We start from the raw sequence: 19,335 nt of genomic DNA, 5'->3' as shown, positions 1-19,335 counted from the left end.
CTTTAATTAATCTTTTCATCTCCTCTATTTTCTTCTTATCTCTAACTATAACCTTCCCATTTTTTACTCTTTTCTCTCAATTTTTTTTATAAATTTTTTTTGTACATATCTTTATATTCTCTCTTTTATCATCTTTTTTCCTTTTCCCTCATCCTTGATCGCTTGGACCAAAATATTGTTACTATTAAATCTTTTTTTGTTTTGTATTTCAATTTATTATAACTTATTGTTATTTTTTCTATTCCTAAGGGATTAGCTGTTTTTTTACAGGTTACAAACTTCTTTGCTGTTAGCAGCAGATTTGGCACCCCAAATGATTTCAAGCAGCTGATTGATGAAGCACATGGTTTTCTTTCGTTTAGTCTCATATTCTTTGTCATTATTGATGGAAAGCTTTTGCTGATATCTGCTATTTTAATTTAGTCTTGTTAGATAATTCAAATGAATCTGCTAAATTGATTTTGGATGTTAGAATAAAGTCTGGTCTTCAACTAAAAAGTTGGTATTCTAATTTGATATTTATGGTGGTTGTGCTTACTAAATCATTGAAATGGTAAAGGGTACTTATTCTTAGTTCCTTAGCATTATTTATTTCCTATTCATTTCATATTATGATAAGATGTGTGTTTTCATTTAGTTTCTAATGTAGGGTTGCTTTATTGCATATTTGGCCATTGAACTTTTAAACTGCAGAAGCACACAACAGAATCATAACTTAAGTAGTACATAGGGATACACATATGCTTTTGCTCATTACAGACAAAATTTCAAAATCAAGATACAATGACTTGCGGATTTATATGCAAACATGCATAGTGGAATGTAGTGAACTGTGCATGAACTGGATGGAAGTGTGTGAATTGACATTGAGAAGTGTTTCTGATTTTCTTATTTTAAATTTGGGTTTGGCTTTTAGAGATCCTACCATTTTACAGTGTTCTAGACTGTTTGAATATGTTGTTACCAATGATTTACTTGGTTATTAAGCTTGTAATATTTTACATGCTCCTTCTGTTCGAAGTCAATCACTATAACGTTTGTGTTCTGATGCACTCTACTAAGAAGGAATCACTTGGTCGATGAAGAAATTTAATGGAAATTAACATACCACCTTTGACTAATCCATTGAACTCAATACTGTTAACCAATAATATGTTGGAAATACTAAACATAATCGGTAGACAAAGCACTTAAAAATGGAAGAAAGAGGTAAAAGCTGTTGGGTGGCATATAAATGTGTGTTCAGGAAAATTATGCCATATGCTTAATAGAGAGCGGTTCTGTTTTTGTGTGATTTAGGTGATTGGTCAGTTACATGGCCAACCCAACTACTGCCTTGTTAGCTAGACAAAATGCACTGCCGTATTATAGAGGTATTGGCAGTAGGCTATACATTAAATCTCATTTTGTGGGCAGAATTGCTCGTCATGCCTCCGGAATTGATATATTCAATATTGGTGATATTTGAACATTGTTCATGGCAAACTAATGATCTAGTCTTTCAAATCTTCTCAACTCAGATTTATACTTCTCAGATAAACTATTGTTGAAGTTTGAATAGTGCTGACAAACCTCATTGCATTGCACAACAGCCACTAGATGCAATTTTTAATGCCTGTCTTGCATTTGTATTTCTTACATAGGGCTTGGGCTCCTGGTTCTTTTAGATGTTGTTCATTCCTATGCTGCAGCAGATGAGTTGGTTGGGTTATCGTTGTTTGATGGTTCTAATGATTGCTACTTCCATTCAGGTATTCTATTTTATTATTGCTCATGTAGACTGTTGTTAGATTTTCCTGTAATTTTAATTTGCTTTATTAATAAGATTGTTGTGGCTTACTTGTATTATCTAATGGCTCTGGTGCCATTATAACATCGAGGGAAGTTATATAGGAAATACATGCTGTGAAGTCAAGTTGTGTATATTTTCATAAAGTATCATGTCCAAGTGGAACCGAAAGCAAAAAGCATGTGGAAGACCTGGCATGCGAAGCACATCCACTGTTTCTCGTAAACATCTGGCTCATGTTTGAATTAAACCATGCATAAAATTAATCTTCTGATTAAACTAATCAAGCTAGTTTGGTCAGTTGGATTCAAGGTCTGCATGAGCATCTAGTCGGTGCCTAAAAGTTTAAGATTTTGAGCCATTGAATAAATCATTGACAGAGCCATTCTTTTTTTTTTTTTAACAATTTTAATTTAAATCAACACAATAGTCTTGGGCCATCCCTAATTAATGCATAATTGACTCAAATTAATACTAATCATTGTCGACTACTACTACTAATGATAATAATAAAAATAATAAACCATATAAGTTTTATTATTGACTGATATGTGCCAAGTTGAATATGCTAATTTGATATTGCATGGCTGCCTCACTTTAATGGGGCTGATAGATGCCCAAGTGATGGGTAGGCAATGCTTATCAGCCATACTGTAATTCTAACTTCTAACAGTCTACATATTGGATTACTGAAATGGGCTGACAAATCCAAATAAATGTCATTTTTTTTAAATTAGATCTGTTTATCTTAATTATTCCAACCATGCTTAATTAGGCACAATTGGTCCTTATTTTGTAAAATATGTTTAGCTAGGCCTTATTAAGATACGGAGTGGTATGCATATATCTAATACAATCTGGCCATATCTATGCTTTTGAACTTTCCTCCACCACCAGACCATAGTGAGATTTTTCTATGCTTTCCCATTAGATTCATTACATTTTTCATTTCATTTAATACGTTGTCTGATGAGACAATGTTTGGAGTAAATTTTATTTCAAAATTTATTCTTTTTGTGTTTTATAAAAAATTCAAGGTTTTTAAAGTTGTTTCTTTCTCTGCGTAGTTTTTTTTAGTGCAAATTGTCTATCACGCGTTTTTTTATTTCGATAGGTAAACGAGGTCATCATAAATATTGGGGAACTCGAATGTTCAAATATGGTGATGTTGATGTATTGCACTTTCTTTTGTCAAATTTGAAATGGTATTCTCAGAACTGTTATTTTCTCATTAAAGAGGCAATTGTTCCCTTTTTGTTTGCTTGATTGTTTATTTTGCAAATTATTTTTTGGATCAGTGCTAATTTATCTTATAGTTATATGTTTATTTTCCTGGATAGGTGGGTTACAGAATATTGTGTTGATGGCTTTCAGTTCCACTCTCTTGCTTCTATGATGTATACACATAATGGCTTTGCTAATTTTACTGGCCAGATGGAGGAGTAAGTGTTCTCGTTCTGATCAGTTCATGCATGATTTCCATCATCTTTGTTTCTGTAAGTTAAGTAACTTTTTTTTATGTCATATGTCTTTAACTACTCTTTGGATAAGTTATTATCTTTTACATATAGTTAATACAGATTACTTGTAGAGGAAAAAAAAACTGAATTCTTTATTGCGTCATTCGCCAACTCCTTGAGACTTACAGTATATATGAATGTATGCATAGGCCCCAGATAAAATAAGCACTAATAAAATATCAGATTATGAAAATGATCAAACTAATATTATGTCAACTAGAACTATGATAAGATCAATTAAACTAAGATAAGCGCACGCTAACACCCTCTTCAGGGAAACTATTATCTTTCCATGCATATACTGTAAAGATGGATTAAAGGATTCATTTTTTAACTAAACCATAAGCATGCTTACTGCATTCTGAATCTCAGTGATGATTATGGGTATATGGGCAGCATGTAATTTTTTGTTTCTTTTTTTTCTTTACTACAGAACATCACAAGCTTATGCTTTCTTTTCATGAAAATGATAGAGGACAACTATATTCAGTTACAGTATTCGGTATGAGCGTAACATTTTTAGGGTGCATTTTGTGACTTTTGTCAATTAGATGCTTTACAAAGTTCTAATCTTTTAGGAAGTTGTAATGGATCTTCTGTTGAGTTGTATTTACATGAAATAAGCATGGCTCAATCAGAAGCTTCTTTAGAAAATAACCCTCAGTAATGTGAAACTGATTTATATTTTACAATACTTAGCAGATTGGTCACATTAGAACATGATCCCAACCACATAGCCAAATCCACCTTTATGATACCTAATATTTTCAATTGAGAGAAAAGCCAATGGAAGCTTCATCATTATGGTTGTGAAAGTGAACTAGCAAGCTACAAATAGCACATTTTTCCTTTGTGCTTGCCTGATTTTTTGCTTCTTTCTTTTGTCATCATGTGCCAACTTGTTTTTATAAAATCCCTATAAAAACTTGTTTTTTTATAAAATGTGTTGAGAAAATGTGTGTCTCATTGTTTCACATGTGAGACACCCTTGCTTTTATTTAAAAGCTTTATATGGGATCCAGCTGTACAACACTTCTTTTAACACTCTCCCTCAAGATGGGTGAAAAATATCAATCATGGCCATCTTGTTACAATGATTTGTAAGAACTATAGAAGTAAGACCTTTGGTAAGATAATCAGCTAATTGTTCCTGTTTGAAAATATAGTCCTGCATCGGTTATGTGATAAAAGTGTAATGGGTTTATATATAGGTATAAAGGCTGAGCCACTAAGTCTTAAGACTTTTTGGTATAAAACCCCTATGTTTATGTAGCACCCATATAGGGCCCACTCGTACAAAATATAAAATCTAACAGTTCTGTTGTTCTCACATGTGCAATCGTTAATATTCGACTATCTAGTTTTACTTTAATGAAAAACCTATCTCCACATGCTTCGTTCGGTCATGTTGCACTGGATTATTGGCAGTATTCAATGCTGACTAGTTATCACATAATAGCTTAAGAGGAGTATGTCGATACACCTAAAGTTCCACTAGGAGTGCACATAGCCAAATCATCTCACATAACGCAAGTGCCATTGCTCGATATTTTGCCTCTGCTGTAGAGCATGCCTTCACGGCTTGTTTCTTGCTTCACCAAGACACTAAGTTTCCTTCTACAAACACATAGTATCCCGAGGTGGACCGTCTATCATCTGTATAGCTAGCCCAATTTGCATCATTGTAGGCCTCAATATTTAGTGCCCATTGCTCCCAAACCATAAGCCTTTCCCTAGGATATTTTTTAGGTATCTCAATATTCGATAAACTGTTTCCACATGCCTTGTTCGTGGATCATGCATATACTAGCTTACTACACTCACAACATAGGTGATATATGGGCGAGTGGCATAAATAGATCAGCTGGCCAACTAGTCTTTGATATCTCTCTCTTTCAATTGGCTTTCTAGCATCTGCACAGATTTTGTGATTTTGCTTCATAGGAGTAGCATCTGGGTGACATTCCAACATATTTGTCTCAGTGAGCAGATCTAAAACATACTTCCTTTGAGAGAGGACAATGCCTTTTTGTGATCGGGCAACCTTAATTCCTAAAAAATACCTCAAGAGTCTATGATCCTTCACTTCGAATTCTCTTGCAAGTTTTTCTTCAACTGAGCAATCTCTCTCATCATCTCCCGTAATCACAATATCATCAACATATACTGCTAATAGAGTAATGCGGCCTCCAAGATGCCTATAAATATTATATGGTCAACATTGCTTTGTTGGTATCCCATACCACAAACAGCTTTTCTGAATCTATCGAACCATGCCCAAGGAGACTGCTTAAGTCCATAGAGAGACTAATTTAGCCGACACGTTGCTTATTGTTCGCTTCATGCAAAACCCAGATATAAACTTCCTTTTGTAAATCTCCATGGAGAAATGCATTCTTCACATCTAACTGATGCAACGACCATCCAAAATTTGCTGTAAGTGATACTAAAATTCTCACTGAGCTCATCTTAGCTACCATTGCAAAAGTCTCATCATAATCGATGCCACATGTTTGGTTGTTTCCCTTGGCTACCAAGCGCGCCTTGTAATGTTCAATTTTCCCTTTTGGTGTTTACTTCACAGTAAAGACCCATTTACGACCAATTGTCCGTTTGCCTGCAAGAAGAGGTATGAGCTCCCAAGTTTTGTTCTTTTCAAGTGTATTAAGCTCCTTAAGCATCACTGATTGCCACTTGGGATTTTGCTGAGCTACTGTCCAATCTTTCGGTATAGACGTTGTGTCTAAGGATGTAACAAATGCTTTATATGTAGGTGGAATGTTGGAATATGAAAAAAAGTTAGCTATGTCATGATTATTTTCATATCCATATCTAATTGGTGGCTTTTCTGCATTACTGCGGGGTTGCCTCCGTTGCGCAATAGGCAAAGAAAGATCATTAGATGAAGGAATAGAGTAGAAGAAAGTCCATACCACACGCCTTAAGAAAAGACGAGGAAAACCCTTCAGGAGTTAAGATAGGTTGAGGACTTGGAGCTAGACATGGCATGATGGATTGTTCAGTTATCTTTACCAGCTGTATCTGTTGCTGCTGCCATTGTTTAAAAAGGCGATTGAGGCGTACGCCTCGAGGCGCGCCTCAAGGCGAGGCGGTGACGGCCTGCCTCGAGGCATACGCTTCCATGGCCGGTGGCGAAGCTTACGCCTCAACCGGGTGAGGCGCTCCGCCTCGAGGCTCGTCGCCTCGAGGCTCAAGAGGCGACGCCCTCAAGAAGCAACAAAAAAATGGCTAAGAACTAAGGGCCGAAGGGGACGGTTGTTGCGGAGGTCGGAGAGGATGCGGGCATCGAGGTTGCGAGCCCCGGGCGTCTTTGAGCGGGGCGTCTTTGAGCGGGTGATGATGGTGGTGGCGACGGGGCGTCTTTGAGCGGGCGCGTCTTTGAGCGGGTGATGATGGTGGCGACGTGGGCGTCTTTGAGCGGGTGATGATGGTGGCGACGGGCGTCTTTTGAGCGGGCACGTCTTTGAGCGGATGATGATGGTGGCGACGTGGGCTAGGGGTTTACAAATCAAACCATTATCAACGATTCAACGGTTGAGATTATTTGAAAATAAAAAAATTAATTATATAATAATATATCAAAATGTTAATAAAAAAATTATTAAAAAAATATTTATAATTTAAATAATATCAATCATTATCATTATCAATGGACGATGGAGGCTAGGGTTTTTACAAACTTATAAATTATAATCATCAAATCATTATCCATTAATTAGATTATTTTAAAAAAAATTAATTATATAATATATATATTAATAATATATCAAAGATAATAAAAATTATAAAAATATTTAATATGTTTATAATTTAAATATTAATTTAACACTAATAATTAATATACATTAACCATTATTCTTTATTCATTATCTACAAGTTATGATTATTTATCATTTATATTTTTTAAGTTTTTGTTGAGGCTTACGCCTCGGATCGCCTCGAGGCTTACGCCTCGCCTCATAAGAGCAAAACGCCTCAAGTACGCCTTTCGCCTTTTTAAACCTTGGCTGCTGCTAATGAGATTGACAACCTTGCTCTCCTTGGGTACATGTTGTCCTTCTTTTGTACACATTCAATTCTCCTTGGCCTCGTTCCTTCATTTGTACTTGTGTTAAACCACCATCCTCCCCCTGAATATGAGCTTTCTTTTCCTAAATACATGTTGTCCTTCTTTTGTACACCTTCAATTCTCCTTGACCTTGTTCCTTCATTTGTACTTGTGTTAAATCACCATCCTCCCCTTGAATAATAGCTTTCTCAGCATTCTCCATAATGATAGGAATTGATCCAACAACTACCCGAGGTATGTGCGGTTATAGATGTGGTATTGATTGTGGCGCCACACCCGACTCCATTTGCACTATCTCCCTTTCCCGACCAACATCACTTGTTCTAGGAGAGGATGTTTCATCAAACAAAGATAAATCATCCGATCTTTCTCCATAGTATGGCTCTGACTTTCGAAAAGTCACGTCCATACTAACAAACATCCTGCGTTCAACTGGGCTCCAACACTTGTAGCCTTTTTGGGTTGTTGAATACCCCACAAACACACATTTAACAGCTCATGGATTAAGTTTTCCAACTGTCAGTCTGTAATCCCTTACGAAGCAAACACAACCGAACATCTTTGGGGGAACAATATATTTATTCTCACCATTAAGTATATCATAAGGAGTTTTCCAATCCAAAACTTTAGATAGCATCCGATTTATTAGATATGCTGCTGTGCAGACAGCTTCGCTCCTAAGATACTTTGGAACATTCATTGTGAACATCAACGATCTTGCCACCTCTAGCAAATGTCGGTTCTTCCTTTCAGCAACTCCGTTTTGAGATGCACTATTAGGACATGTAGTTTGATGAAGTATCCCATTATTTGACAAATACACACCAAATTCAGTGTTTATATATTCTTTCCCATTGTCAGTACGAAATATCTTCACTTGCGCATCATATTGAGTCATAACTGATTTATGAAAATCTTTGAAGCATGCAAGAGCATCATTCTTATTCTTCATCAAATACAACCATGTCATACGAGAGCGACAATCAATGAAGGTAATAAACCATTTATAACCACTTATTGTAGTCACAGGACAAGGTCCTCATACATCTAAGTGAATAACATCAAAAGGTTTTGAACTTCTATGACCAAAACTGACATAAATACTTCTTGTGTGCTTACCAAGCTCACAAGCATCACACACAAGCTTTTCCTTATTTACTATCATGTAAAGCACTGGAAAAATATGACTTAATTTACTAAATGGCCAAGACAACAGTGATGTAATAGCAACCAAGATTGTCATGGCGTAAGGCTCATCTAGGCGCAAGGGGGTCCTGGAGCCTAGGTGCAGGCTCGCGGCCGAGCGATACTGGGTGCACTCAAGAAAAATGAAAGAGTTTTTTTAGAATGTTCTAAAGATTAATATCATAGAGGATATCAACACGCATAATGACATACTGAATAAGTTCAAATGTTCAAGACCAAAATGCTATAACATGATATAATGCACCCATTGAATCCTAACTCAATAAAATCTAGCCACTAATCACTTTCATCATCAAAAGTCAAGTGGTTCATAATTATCATCGCCACCAACTCCATCAATTTTCTCTTCAAATTGATCATCCTCTTCATCAAAATAATCATCTCCAAGATTTTCTTCCTCATCGCCATCTCTAGAAATTAAGGGGGTTCTCAAACTAGCAAATGATGCCTTCATTTCCTTCTTTTTCCCCTTTGATGGCCTTGAACTTGAAGCAGTAACATTTATTCCCTTTCCTTCTCCTCGGCCTTGAGTAGTATATGCGTTTTCATCAATTCCAGTTGCTCTTTCAACTGCATCCTAAGTATGGTCATCATCACCGAACACTAGTTCGTCGTCTCCTTGCTCTTGTTCTAGTGTACCCATCAACCACTTATTTGCATCATCAATATCTTGTAAAGAAATAGGGTCAATACGATCATAGTCATCATATCGACGCTTTAGTGCTTGGCTATATTTCACGAAGACCAAATCATTCATCTTTTGTTCATCAAGTCCATTCTTTTTTTAGTATAAACCTGAAAAAAAAGGACAACATTATATATTTATATAGTATATAGTTAGGGCCTTAGAGGTTAATCTACAATATTAAAAGGAAAACACTAGTATACTATATATAAGTATAATTCGTACATGTTCAAAAATACTCTAATTACGCTCGCAACCAAATGCGCTACAAGTTAGATTGAGTACTTTGATTGCAAAATCTAGCAACTCTGGAGTTAAGGCTCCATAAGATTTCCATCATTCGGCTATTAATTAAATTAATTAATAGCAAAGTTAGTTACACAATAGTATAAGTTAAATCTTATCAATTTATAACAAAACTTAAGTACCTGGTGATTTCAAACTTCGATTCCTAATTGCAATGTTTCTTCCAAATATGCCACATGCATTTTGATGTATACTTATTTGATTGTTGATTTTGTCTTGACATGAAGAATCTGTAACCAATCTCTCTAGAGTTTCAAGCACCCCATCGATTATCTCACTAGTCTTGATAATCTCTATCGGGTTGGCATAAAAAAATTCCGGATTAAGATAATGTCTAGCCGCATGCAAAGGTCGATGAGGTTGACATTCCCATCGTTTGTCGATGATATCAAACACATCTTTGTATTGTTCTTCATTCTCTCCAAACGGCTTTGCTATAGCTTCCTTGGCGCTATCCATGGCTTCAAAAATGTCACCTATAGTTAGTTTTTTCTCACCATCAGCCAATCGAAGCACACCAACCAGAGGACTGAAAAATCTTTAAAATATATAAAATGCTGGTCCAAAATCTTGTCATCATTACACTAGCTTGTGCTTTTTTTCCTGGCAATTTCCTTTGACCATGTACTCTTTTCCCATTCTTTAGAAGTAGACATTTTCCTCATACAATTCTTCAATTTATGGATTCGTTTAAGTGTGAGAAAAGCCGTGGCAAACCTTGTAACAGCCGGCCTAACAAATTCTTTGATTGGGAAACTCCTTAACTAATTAACCATGCCCGATCGAACATAAATGGAGTTTAAGCTGATTGCTCTTTATACAGTTCGTTTCACATTTGGATCTTGCCAATATCTTCCAAAATCAAATCCAAACAATGTGTGGCACAAGGAGTCCAAAACAAATTCTTATATTTTTCTTCCAAGTGCTTACCTAAAAATAAATTCAAAAATCATCAAATAGACAAACACTTTCAGTTAATAAAGTATTCAAATAACATGTACTAGGATAGGATGGATAGATTAATTTTATACCTGCAAAGACATTGGCAGATGCGCTGGCAGTAACTATTTGTATAACATTTTTCTCTCTGACATGTTGGACCATGCGATCAAGCAACTCAAACATTTTTTCTCTAGTTTTCACATAACCCGGAGTATTGATAGATTCTAAGAACAATGTTTCTTTTAGAGAATTCACTAAAAAATTTATCAATGCCCTCTTGTCCGTCCAACCATCAGCCATTATAGAGCGACCATAATGTGCCCATTCTTCTTCATATGGCTGTAGTATATTTTTGCCATCCTCCACTTCTTTATTAAGAAAGGAGACGTGGAGCTCATGGTAGCTAGGTGCTTTTATGCCTATACCATATTGACTAATTGCATCGATCTTTACTTGAAATTGAGGATATTTAACAACATTAAATGGAATCATTACATCATACAACCATCGAGCTATTTCTCTACATGCTCTTTCTCGCAACTCCTTCTTGCAAGTATCATTGTTTGCTTCATCTTTCCTTCTCTTTTACTTGATTTTTCAGCACTTTGTGTGAAGTATAAATCTAGTGGCCCTTTTTGTCGATGTTGTTTCTTTGCATTCAAAATTTTACTGCCTCCTTGGTGCGGGCTAATCAAAATGGTTTTTTCATCTTAATCTTCTTCATCACCACCAAAAGCATCTACTTCGGTAATATCCGGAAAATTACCTTCAACCATCTTGCTTGCATTAACCTTATTTATCATATAAGACTGAATCTCTTCTTGCACAGGTGGTGGACATCTTTTACAAATTGTTGTATTTCTAAAACCTCCCACAATATGTTGTTTAGTGTTGTGCAACCGCAAGTGTATGGTTTTGCCAAGTAGTAATTAAGATATCGATCCCATATAGACCAAGTGTGATTACTAATCTATTGCAACAGTTGGCTATCTAAGCAATTAAAAGATGTAGAGAAGGGAGAATAAAAACAACAAAGCAGGAGAAATTACACAAATGAGAAATGCAGAGATGCAAGGGTGTGGACTGTAACTTAGATTTAAGTAAACCTAGGCTTAGGAACTCACCACAAAGAGTAATGAAAGATGTGTTTGGATCTCTACTTGATTTAGGTAGATCAATTGAAGGGTAATAATCTTTAATTACTTGTCACTCTTTTTCAAGAGATAACAAGTTGATTTAGATTGAGCCAACTCCTACTTTCATGGTAGATGAACTCTTAATGATTAAACAATAAACCCTCAAGAAATACTTTTTTGTAATTTCAGGGTTGACTTAAGAATTTTCAAGACCTAGAATAACCTTTCAGTTAATCTTGATCCCTATGATAAAGCAAGCAAGTGCTTTTACACTCCAACTTAAAGTAATCTACCATTAATTATAAAAGATCTTTACAAAAGAAACAACGACATCAATCATCACAACTTTGGGCTAATCCCATACCTAGAGAGAAGTTCTACACTTCCATGTCTTAATTACTAAAGAAAACAGGAAAAGTAAATGCTATGCAAGAACACAGGACAAGCTTGGAAAATCCCTATGTTGCCCACAAAAACTTGATCTTCAGGTCTCTAGCCCTTTCTCTGCCTGCTTTCCTCCCTGAAAACCTCTTTCTTGATGCCTTTTATACCAAGTGTTAGGTGCTGGGTCCCAGGTATTTTTACAGACCACAGGTGTGCTAGTTTACTTGAAGGATTGTGTATTTTGGAAAAGCTAGCCCATCTGTCAAGTCTTGTCATTTTTCTCCTTGCTTTTGAACACCTTCAGTTTATCAAAGTTTTGGGTCAGGTCCAGCCTCCTACATGCAAAATAATTAAAAGAAATAGTTTGTACAAAAAGGAAGAATTTATTACAAATGCTAAGAAAATACATGATTAATTAAGAATCAACAACTAAATGCATGATGAAAATTATGCAGTTTTTATATACAACATTTAGCTCTCAATATTCCACATTTTGTAACTTTATCACAAAAGTTGCATTTCAAATCATTCTTGTTGTTTGGATTAATGAAGTGAACATATTTCCAACATGGATCACTTTTTCCACTTGATGATGAAATAGTCCTCATTTGAAGAAGCCATATACCTATCAACAAATAAACACAAATTCAATCCACTAAACAAAGTTACAAAAACAAATTTAACTTGGTATAAAACTATTAAAAAGTACAAGCCAGCGTGATTAAATAATTTAGAATTCAATCTACTAAATTCTGTAATTAAAATATGTTCACACTTCATTGTGGATCAAATTATCAAAATTATTTAGAATCAAGCATGTTATCTTCTAAGCAATAAGAACAGTTCTGTAGATTTCGAAGAAGTAGAGAATGACACTTTGCATTGCAGACTTTGTAGTGGAATCTTCAAGTTGTTTGCCTCTAATCTGTTAGATGAGGTGAAGTCATATTTGTGCATTATTTAGCAATTGTTGTCTCTTTTACAATGATCAGGACCATTAGGTGTTGCAAATTGTAGTTTCAAACTTTCAGTTTGAACTTTGAGTCTTTGAAGACAGTACATCATAACAATTATGTTTAAGTATTTAGAATACCTTTGCATTTCAGGTTTCAGGTCGTGGGTTTAGATAGATCATTTTGTTTATATAATTATGTTTTCAAGACTTTCAATAACACACTTCATATGTATATTAATATAACTATATATTATATAACTACATATTAAATAAATACACAATTGTGAGTTGTGACACAAGTTTTCAACTAGAAATTTTAATAAGCCGGTTTGAACTTTGAAGCAAGTTTGTGAAGCAATCAACAGGTACAGTAAGCAACCAACAAGTTTGAACAAGTAACATCAACCAATTTATATATATTTCTATAATATTTAATACACAAATTTTAACAAATTATATTTAAAAACTCAACAAATTACACAGGTCTCAGAGAAAGACATGAAAACATAAAGAGGAGAGGAATAGAGATAAAGAGAGGATGATCAGCCAAGCTTAGGATTGTTGTTTCGGATGTGAGCGGAGAAGAGAGGGTTGAGATGTGCTAAATCTCTTCGAGCCATTTCGTCGAGCAGGTGTTGGGCAACAAGAAATTTTGTTGGTTTCAAGGGATCGGTGATGGGTGAGCAATAAAGAGAGTGGAAAATGAGTGTCAGGGTTGTGAGCGTGCCTTGATCGAGAGAGGTGGGAGAGAGAAGAAAGTGAAAGAATGGAGGCGTACCACAGGGAAGTGCTGACCAGGCCGGATGCAAGAGAGAGAAGTGACGACCGGTTTTGGGTGCTTTTGTCTTGATTTGGATTTTGATTTTTTAAGTGTGGGCAGTGAGTTTTCTCCTATTTCAATCACCAAGATGCAAGATTTGTGGATCAGATTAAAACTTAAAATTAAAATCTGTGGCCATGATTAAAAGTGGAAGTGAATGAAAAAACATACTTGAATACTATGGAGGGGCGCCTAAGCCCTCGCCTGATGCCTAGGCTCAAAGACGTGTGCCTCCTTGACACCGCCGGCCCGATGTGTATAAGGGCACAGACCGGCGAGCCTTGTGCGCCTAGCGCCTCAGGCGCACCTTCGACAACCCAAACAGTATCTCAGATTCCACATTGCCTCCAACAACAATAGTAAGAACAAACACTAAAGCGGCATCAACATTTTCTCTGTCCAGATACCACAACCTATCATGCCATGTGCCAGTTCCAAGTTTCCTCCCCTCCCCTTTCTCCTAAAACCAAACCTTAAACTCATCAAAGGAAACAATGCATTTAAGTTGGTAGACAATAGCACTAACTGAATGTAGATTAACAAGAAAGGAAGGAACATGTAGGACATCAGATATAACAATGGATGATGTGCATTTGACAGATCCCTTTCCTATAATAGGTTGTAATGTACCATCAGCAGTCTTGATGGTTTCATGGTATGCAAATGGACTATATGCAGAGAACTCACTATATGCACATGCTACATGCTTAGATGCACCCGAATCTACAATCCATTTTGAAGATGCACTTTTACATGAAGATGCAAGGCTTGTGCTTGACTACCTGTGCCTGAGTGGGCATAGTTGGCAAAGTTACTGAAAGATGTGCATGTGGTTTCGTCAGTGGTGGGAGTTTTGTCTTCAGTACCATCGATATTTGACTTGAATGCTTTCCATTGTTCCATTTCTCTTGTAGTCATCTCAGTAGACTGGATTGCCTCACCACCTCCAAAAACAGAAAGATGTGCCTTGTGTCCACCGGTATCCTTACCACGTTCACCAATATTCCGTCCATGACCTCCTCTACCACCACCCCTGCCTTTTCCTCTTCCTCTAGTTCTTGGTTGTGTACAAAATCTGCTGATATGTCCATAGTCTCCACAATTATAGCATTCTCCAAACCTAGTTTCACCACTTGCAGGTCTCACATTAGAGACAACTAAGGATGATTGGGTATTTGAGACAAAATTATTACCCGTCAATTGCTATCTTGTCTCCTCTTGTGCCATAGCTGATATTGCCTCCTCCAAGGATGGCAAGGTGGATTGTGCAAATATAGCCGCTCTTCGATTCTCAAGGCTAGGATTTATACCTTTGAGAAATTGGACTATTCTCCGACGATCAATCCACTTTCTGTTGATTGTTGCACTCTCTACATCAGGTACTGTTTATGGATCATAATAGTCAAGGTTAGATCTCAACCGCTTGAGCTCAGCGGCATATTCTAGAATAGTATGTTGGTCTTGCCTTGTCTTCATAAGTTCTTCAACCTGTGTCATTAACATGGCATTTCCAACCCTAGAATACATGTTCTTCACTGCCTTCCACACCTCACTAGCTTGTTCGATGGCCTCAAGCATAGACACAATTGATCGTGACATCAAGTTCATTAGTCTTGCAACCACTAATGAGTTAGTAGAGCTCCACACCCTCCAATTAATTGTTGACTTGTCAGTTGGCTCACTGCGTCCTCCAATAACATATCCCTTCAAGTCCTTCGTCTTCAGAATAAGGATAGCCCGGCATGACCAGCTCAAATAGTTTTTAGTGCCCTCAAGACTCAAGTTCGGCTTCAACTCTAGTTTGATGTGCTGCTCAATCTATGGCTTCAGTACAATCTCCGAGCTAGATGCCACATGTCCACCTCACTGAGCATCAAACAGCTGCACTATTTCCCTAAAAAAAGTCCTCAAATTCTCCACTGTATGATTGATCGTGGTTTGTCCACCAACAGAACTTGTCTGGTTCTCCATCACAACAAACAAGAACAAGAACATGGAGGAGAAGAAGATGAGAAGAGCTCTAGTATTCAGCTCCTTGCTTTCATTGTTTCAGCCCAAGAAGAGCATGAACTCTTTGTCAGTGAAGTAGACTAGGTGGCCGATGATGGCAACGGCGAGTAGCGGCGATGGCTGTGGAAGGACAACAAGGGCTGTGGTGGGAGTGTCTCTGATACCATGTTGAGATGTGTTGAGAAAATGTGTCTCGCTGTTTCACATGTGAGACACCCTTGCTTTTATTTAAAAGTCTTATATGGGATCCGGATGTACAACACTTCTTTTAACAAAATGAAATGCCCAAAGTGCAAAACCAGAAATATTTTTATCCATTGGCTGGGAATCTAGTCATCAGGAGCATAGATTTAACTTAATAACAATGCATTTTAGTATTTACATTTGTAGGTCAACATGTCTCTAATCCAATTGACATTAGGAATTTGTTCTATACAGTGAAAAACACAACTGAGGAGTAGGGTAAATTTCTTCTTCTTCCTTTTTTTTTCCTCAGTTGCTGGTGATAAGGAATTTGAAATTGAGAAAAACTTGATTTCTTGGAGCCAGCTAGCTGATCTCCCTGAAGGTTTATCCTTCATTTGTTATCTGATGGGGTCTAAAATGGGGTGAATTGGCTGAGTTGAGTTGATTCTGCTGAGTTGAACAATGATGTCCAAAACATATATCTAATTCTTCTTTTTTTTTTCTTCTTTTTTTCTTTTTTTTTTCTTTTTTCTTTTTCATTTCTTTTGTTGATTCTCAATATTGCATATTAAGCTTTTTGCCTGTCAAAAACTCAAGTTGCATCTTAATTTCTGTATTTCACATATATATTTTTTCTATGTAAGCTTAATATGTGAATTGGCATATACTGACTAAAATGTAACAAAATTAAACACCAGTTTTCACTCTACAACATTATTTGTGCTCTGGTTGACAGTCAGAGGCAAACTTTTCATATCTTTTCCTCCAATTGTTTATTTTCTCTCTTGTCATCTTTTTAGTGTGAATTCCTAGAATTCATTTATTGTGATCTCTCTTGGATGTAGGTTTGCCAATCAATATGTTGACAAAGATGCTCTGATATACCTCATTTTAGCAAATGAGATGCTGCATGAACTCCACCCAGATATTATAACAATTGCAGAAGATGTAAGTTATATTTCAAATTGATTGGCCTCATGGTTATTCGAGTGTTTTTGCCGTTGTTTCTGTGTGTGTGCATGTGTGTGTGTGTGCGTGTGTGTGTGTGTGTATTTCACTTTCTAGTTAGTTAAATGATTTGAATTTCAAATTATACCAAATCTAAAATGGTGTTATTTAGTAATTCAGGTTATGATCTGAGATTGCTTTTCAGTTATGCTTTAGGATTTAGTATAGTTTTCAGTTTTCTGCATATGGAACTATTTCATTTCTTTCTTACATTTAATTGAAACCTGGTTATGTGGCATATGTCAATTTGTTCTTGAAGTTTTCTCAGATCAGAATTTTGCTTTTGTGGTGATCCTCCAATCTTGAGTTGGATGCTAACTGATTTTTACTTTCATCATTGATTGCACACTTGTTGTCAACAAATTCTGCATAGACAAAGCCATTGATCATATTTGTATATATAGTAGTTGAGCAGGTATTGATGACCAACTAAAACAATTTTTACTACTAATTACTGATGTGAAACATTTGAGTTCCTTTAATTGTTACTAATCCACCCTCCACTTGTGGTTGGGCCTTCAATTTTAATTTTGGTTCAAAGCTCTACTCCACAATGAAATCAATCAATCCCTGGGCCTAAATTGTCCCCAGGGTAAAAGAAGACAATAATTTATTGGGACATAGTTGTCTCTCCCAAGAATCATTTAAAATTGAAGCACTGTAGATAGAGTCTATTTTCCACCTTCATGTATTGGAGATTTGATTGTTCTAGGGCTTATAGTTTGTTCATTCACTAGAAAACCACTGGCCCAAAGTAGCCAACCTATATTCAATGATTCCATGTATCCATGGAATCATTCACCAAAACTCACACACACCCACGCACGCAGGCATGGAATTGTGCAAAGGCCCAAAATTTTATTACTGTTACTAGCCTGCACCTAATGACATTAACCATTATCAGAAAGGTATATGTGCATATTGATTATTGATATACAACACTACAACATCACAATGATATTACTTGCAATTTTAAGCATGATTATATTACAAATCAACATAAGAAAATTAAACTATGATAATAAGTAATTTTTTATGTCTGATGTCCAATAATAAAAAGGAATACACAATGATAGTTCAATGGCATAGGTTGTTGAAGAAAAAAAGTTTAGAGATGAAGCTGTTGGTAGCTATTGTATGCGAAGGTTTTTGAGAATGGCCTGATGTTGGCAAAAACAAAATTAGCAAATGAAAGGGGAATTGCATGACATTAGGATCTTAGAGCAATAGTTGTGTCAAGGATGGTTCACTGTTATAGTGAATTACCATTGACTATTCACTACGTCCATTCTCTCCCTAACATTTCTAGAGCATGGATGAGATGTTTATTGTGAGATATTGCTAGAATATGAAGGAGCCGTAGAGAAGTGATATTTTAAGTGTAAGTGTGGTGCAACTGCAAATTTAAGAGATGCTTGGAAGAAAAGAAGATAAGATAATGGTTGAAGGCTGAGATCAGAGGAAGAGAAAGGAAAGCGTTGAAGGGATTTGGAATTGGAGACTAAGAGAGAAAAATGGATGTAGGGCAAGTGATCTCAGTGAGAAATGAATCTTTGTAAGGAGAATGTGTTAGTTTTAGAAGAGAGTGGTTAGTGAATTTAAGTTCACTTTTGAAGTTTTAGGTTAGTCAATATGTTATCAAATTATTGAATCTACTTAATAGTATTCAACTATGATTTTTTGCCTAGCTTAATTTGTTGCTACCATTTTCTTCTGAGTTTTTTGATCCACTAATTTACCTTCAACATTGTTTAGTCTAAATAGGACATTCTATGCTAATATAACTTGGTAAATGTTGCATGCTTTAGCTAAGTTATGCTGCATTATTGTTGTTTAACCTTTTAAGTTGTTATTTGATACCTCTCATAAGCAGACTATTTTGTTTATTATTGTTATTGTAATTACTGCAACTACTACTACCACCTTGGGTTGCAGGCAACATTTTATCCTGGATTATGTGAATCAACAACTCAAGGTGGATTAGGATTTGATTACTATGTCAACCTTTCTGTGATGGATTTATGGTTATGGCTTCTTCAAGATGTCCCTGATCAGGCTTGGAGCATGAGCAAGGTCTTATTTACATAACTGTTGAAATCTTACAATGATTTGTCTTTATTTAGAGCACTTTTAATATTATTGTTGCCTTTGCTTGTCGAACTCTGATGCTTATAGGATTCTTAATTTGGTTTCTAAGTAGATAGCTTTTCTACACCCTACCCTAGATCAGTATCATTGTAAGCTCTTATTTTTACAAAAGTATATATAATTGAAGATAGTTTTTTATGGGCTCCAGTA

At 36.0% G+C, this 19,335-nt stretch overlaps 1 protein-coding gene across 3 annotated transcripts in view; it reads left to right on the top strand.

The window, feature by feature from the left end:
- LOC120261270 (1,4-alpha-glucan-branching enzyme 3, chloroplastic/amyloplastic) overlaps positions 1-19,335 on the top strand; it is a 37,760-nt gene that overhangs the window by 8,999 nt on the left and 9,426 nt on the right. For all 3 annotated transcript variants that reach the window (XR_005536583.1, XR_005536584.1, XM_039269088.1), the window contains exons 7-12: positions 271-346; positions 1,644-1,751; positions 2,904-2,994; positions 3,130-3,231; positions 16,875-16,977; positions 18,973-19,110. Coding sequence is in view for 1 of the 3 variants with exons in the window: in XM_039269088.1 (XP_039125022.1) it covers positions 271-346; positions 1,644-1,751; positions 2,904-2,994; positions 3,130-3,231; positions 16,875-16,977; positions 18,973-19,110 (618 nt within the window). In the remaining 2 variants the exon portion in view is untranslated. The remainder of the gene's footprint in view (positions 1-270; positions 347-1,643; positions 1,752-2,903; positions 2,995-3,129; positions 3,232-16,874; positions 16,978-18,972; positions 19,111-19,335) is intronic.

This window comes from Dioscorea cayenensis, chromosome 5, assembly GCF_009730915.1.
Source record: "Dioscorea cayenensis subsp. rotundata cultivar TDr96_F1 chromosome 5, TDr96_F1_v2_PseudoChromosome.rev07_lg8_w22 25.fasta, whole genome shotgun sequence".
In the NCBI taxonomy this organism is placed as follows: Eukaryota; Viridiplantae; Streptophyta; class Magnoliopsida; order Dioscoreales; family Dioscoreaceae; genus Dioscorea; species Dioscorea cayenensis.
This window is presented reverse-complemented; position numbering and strand designations above follow the sequence as displayed.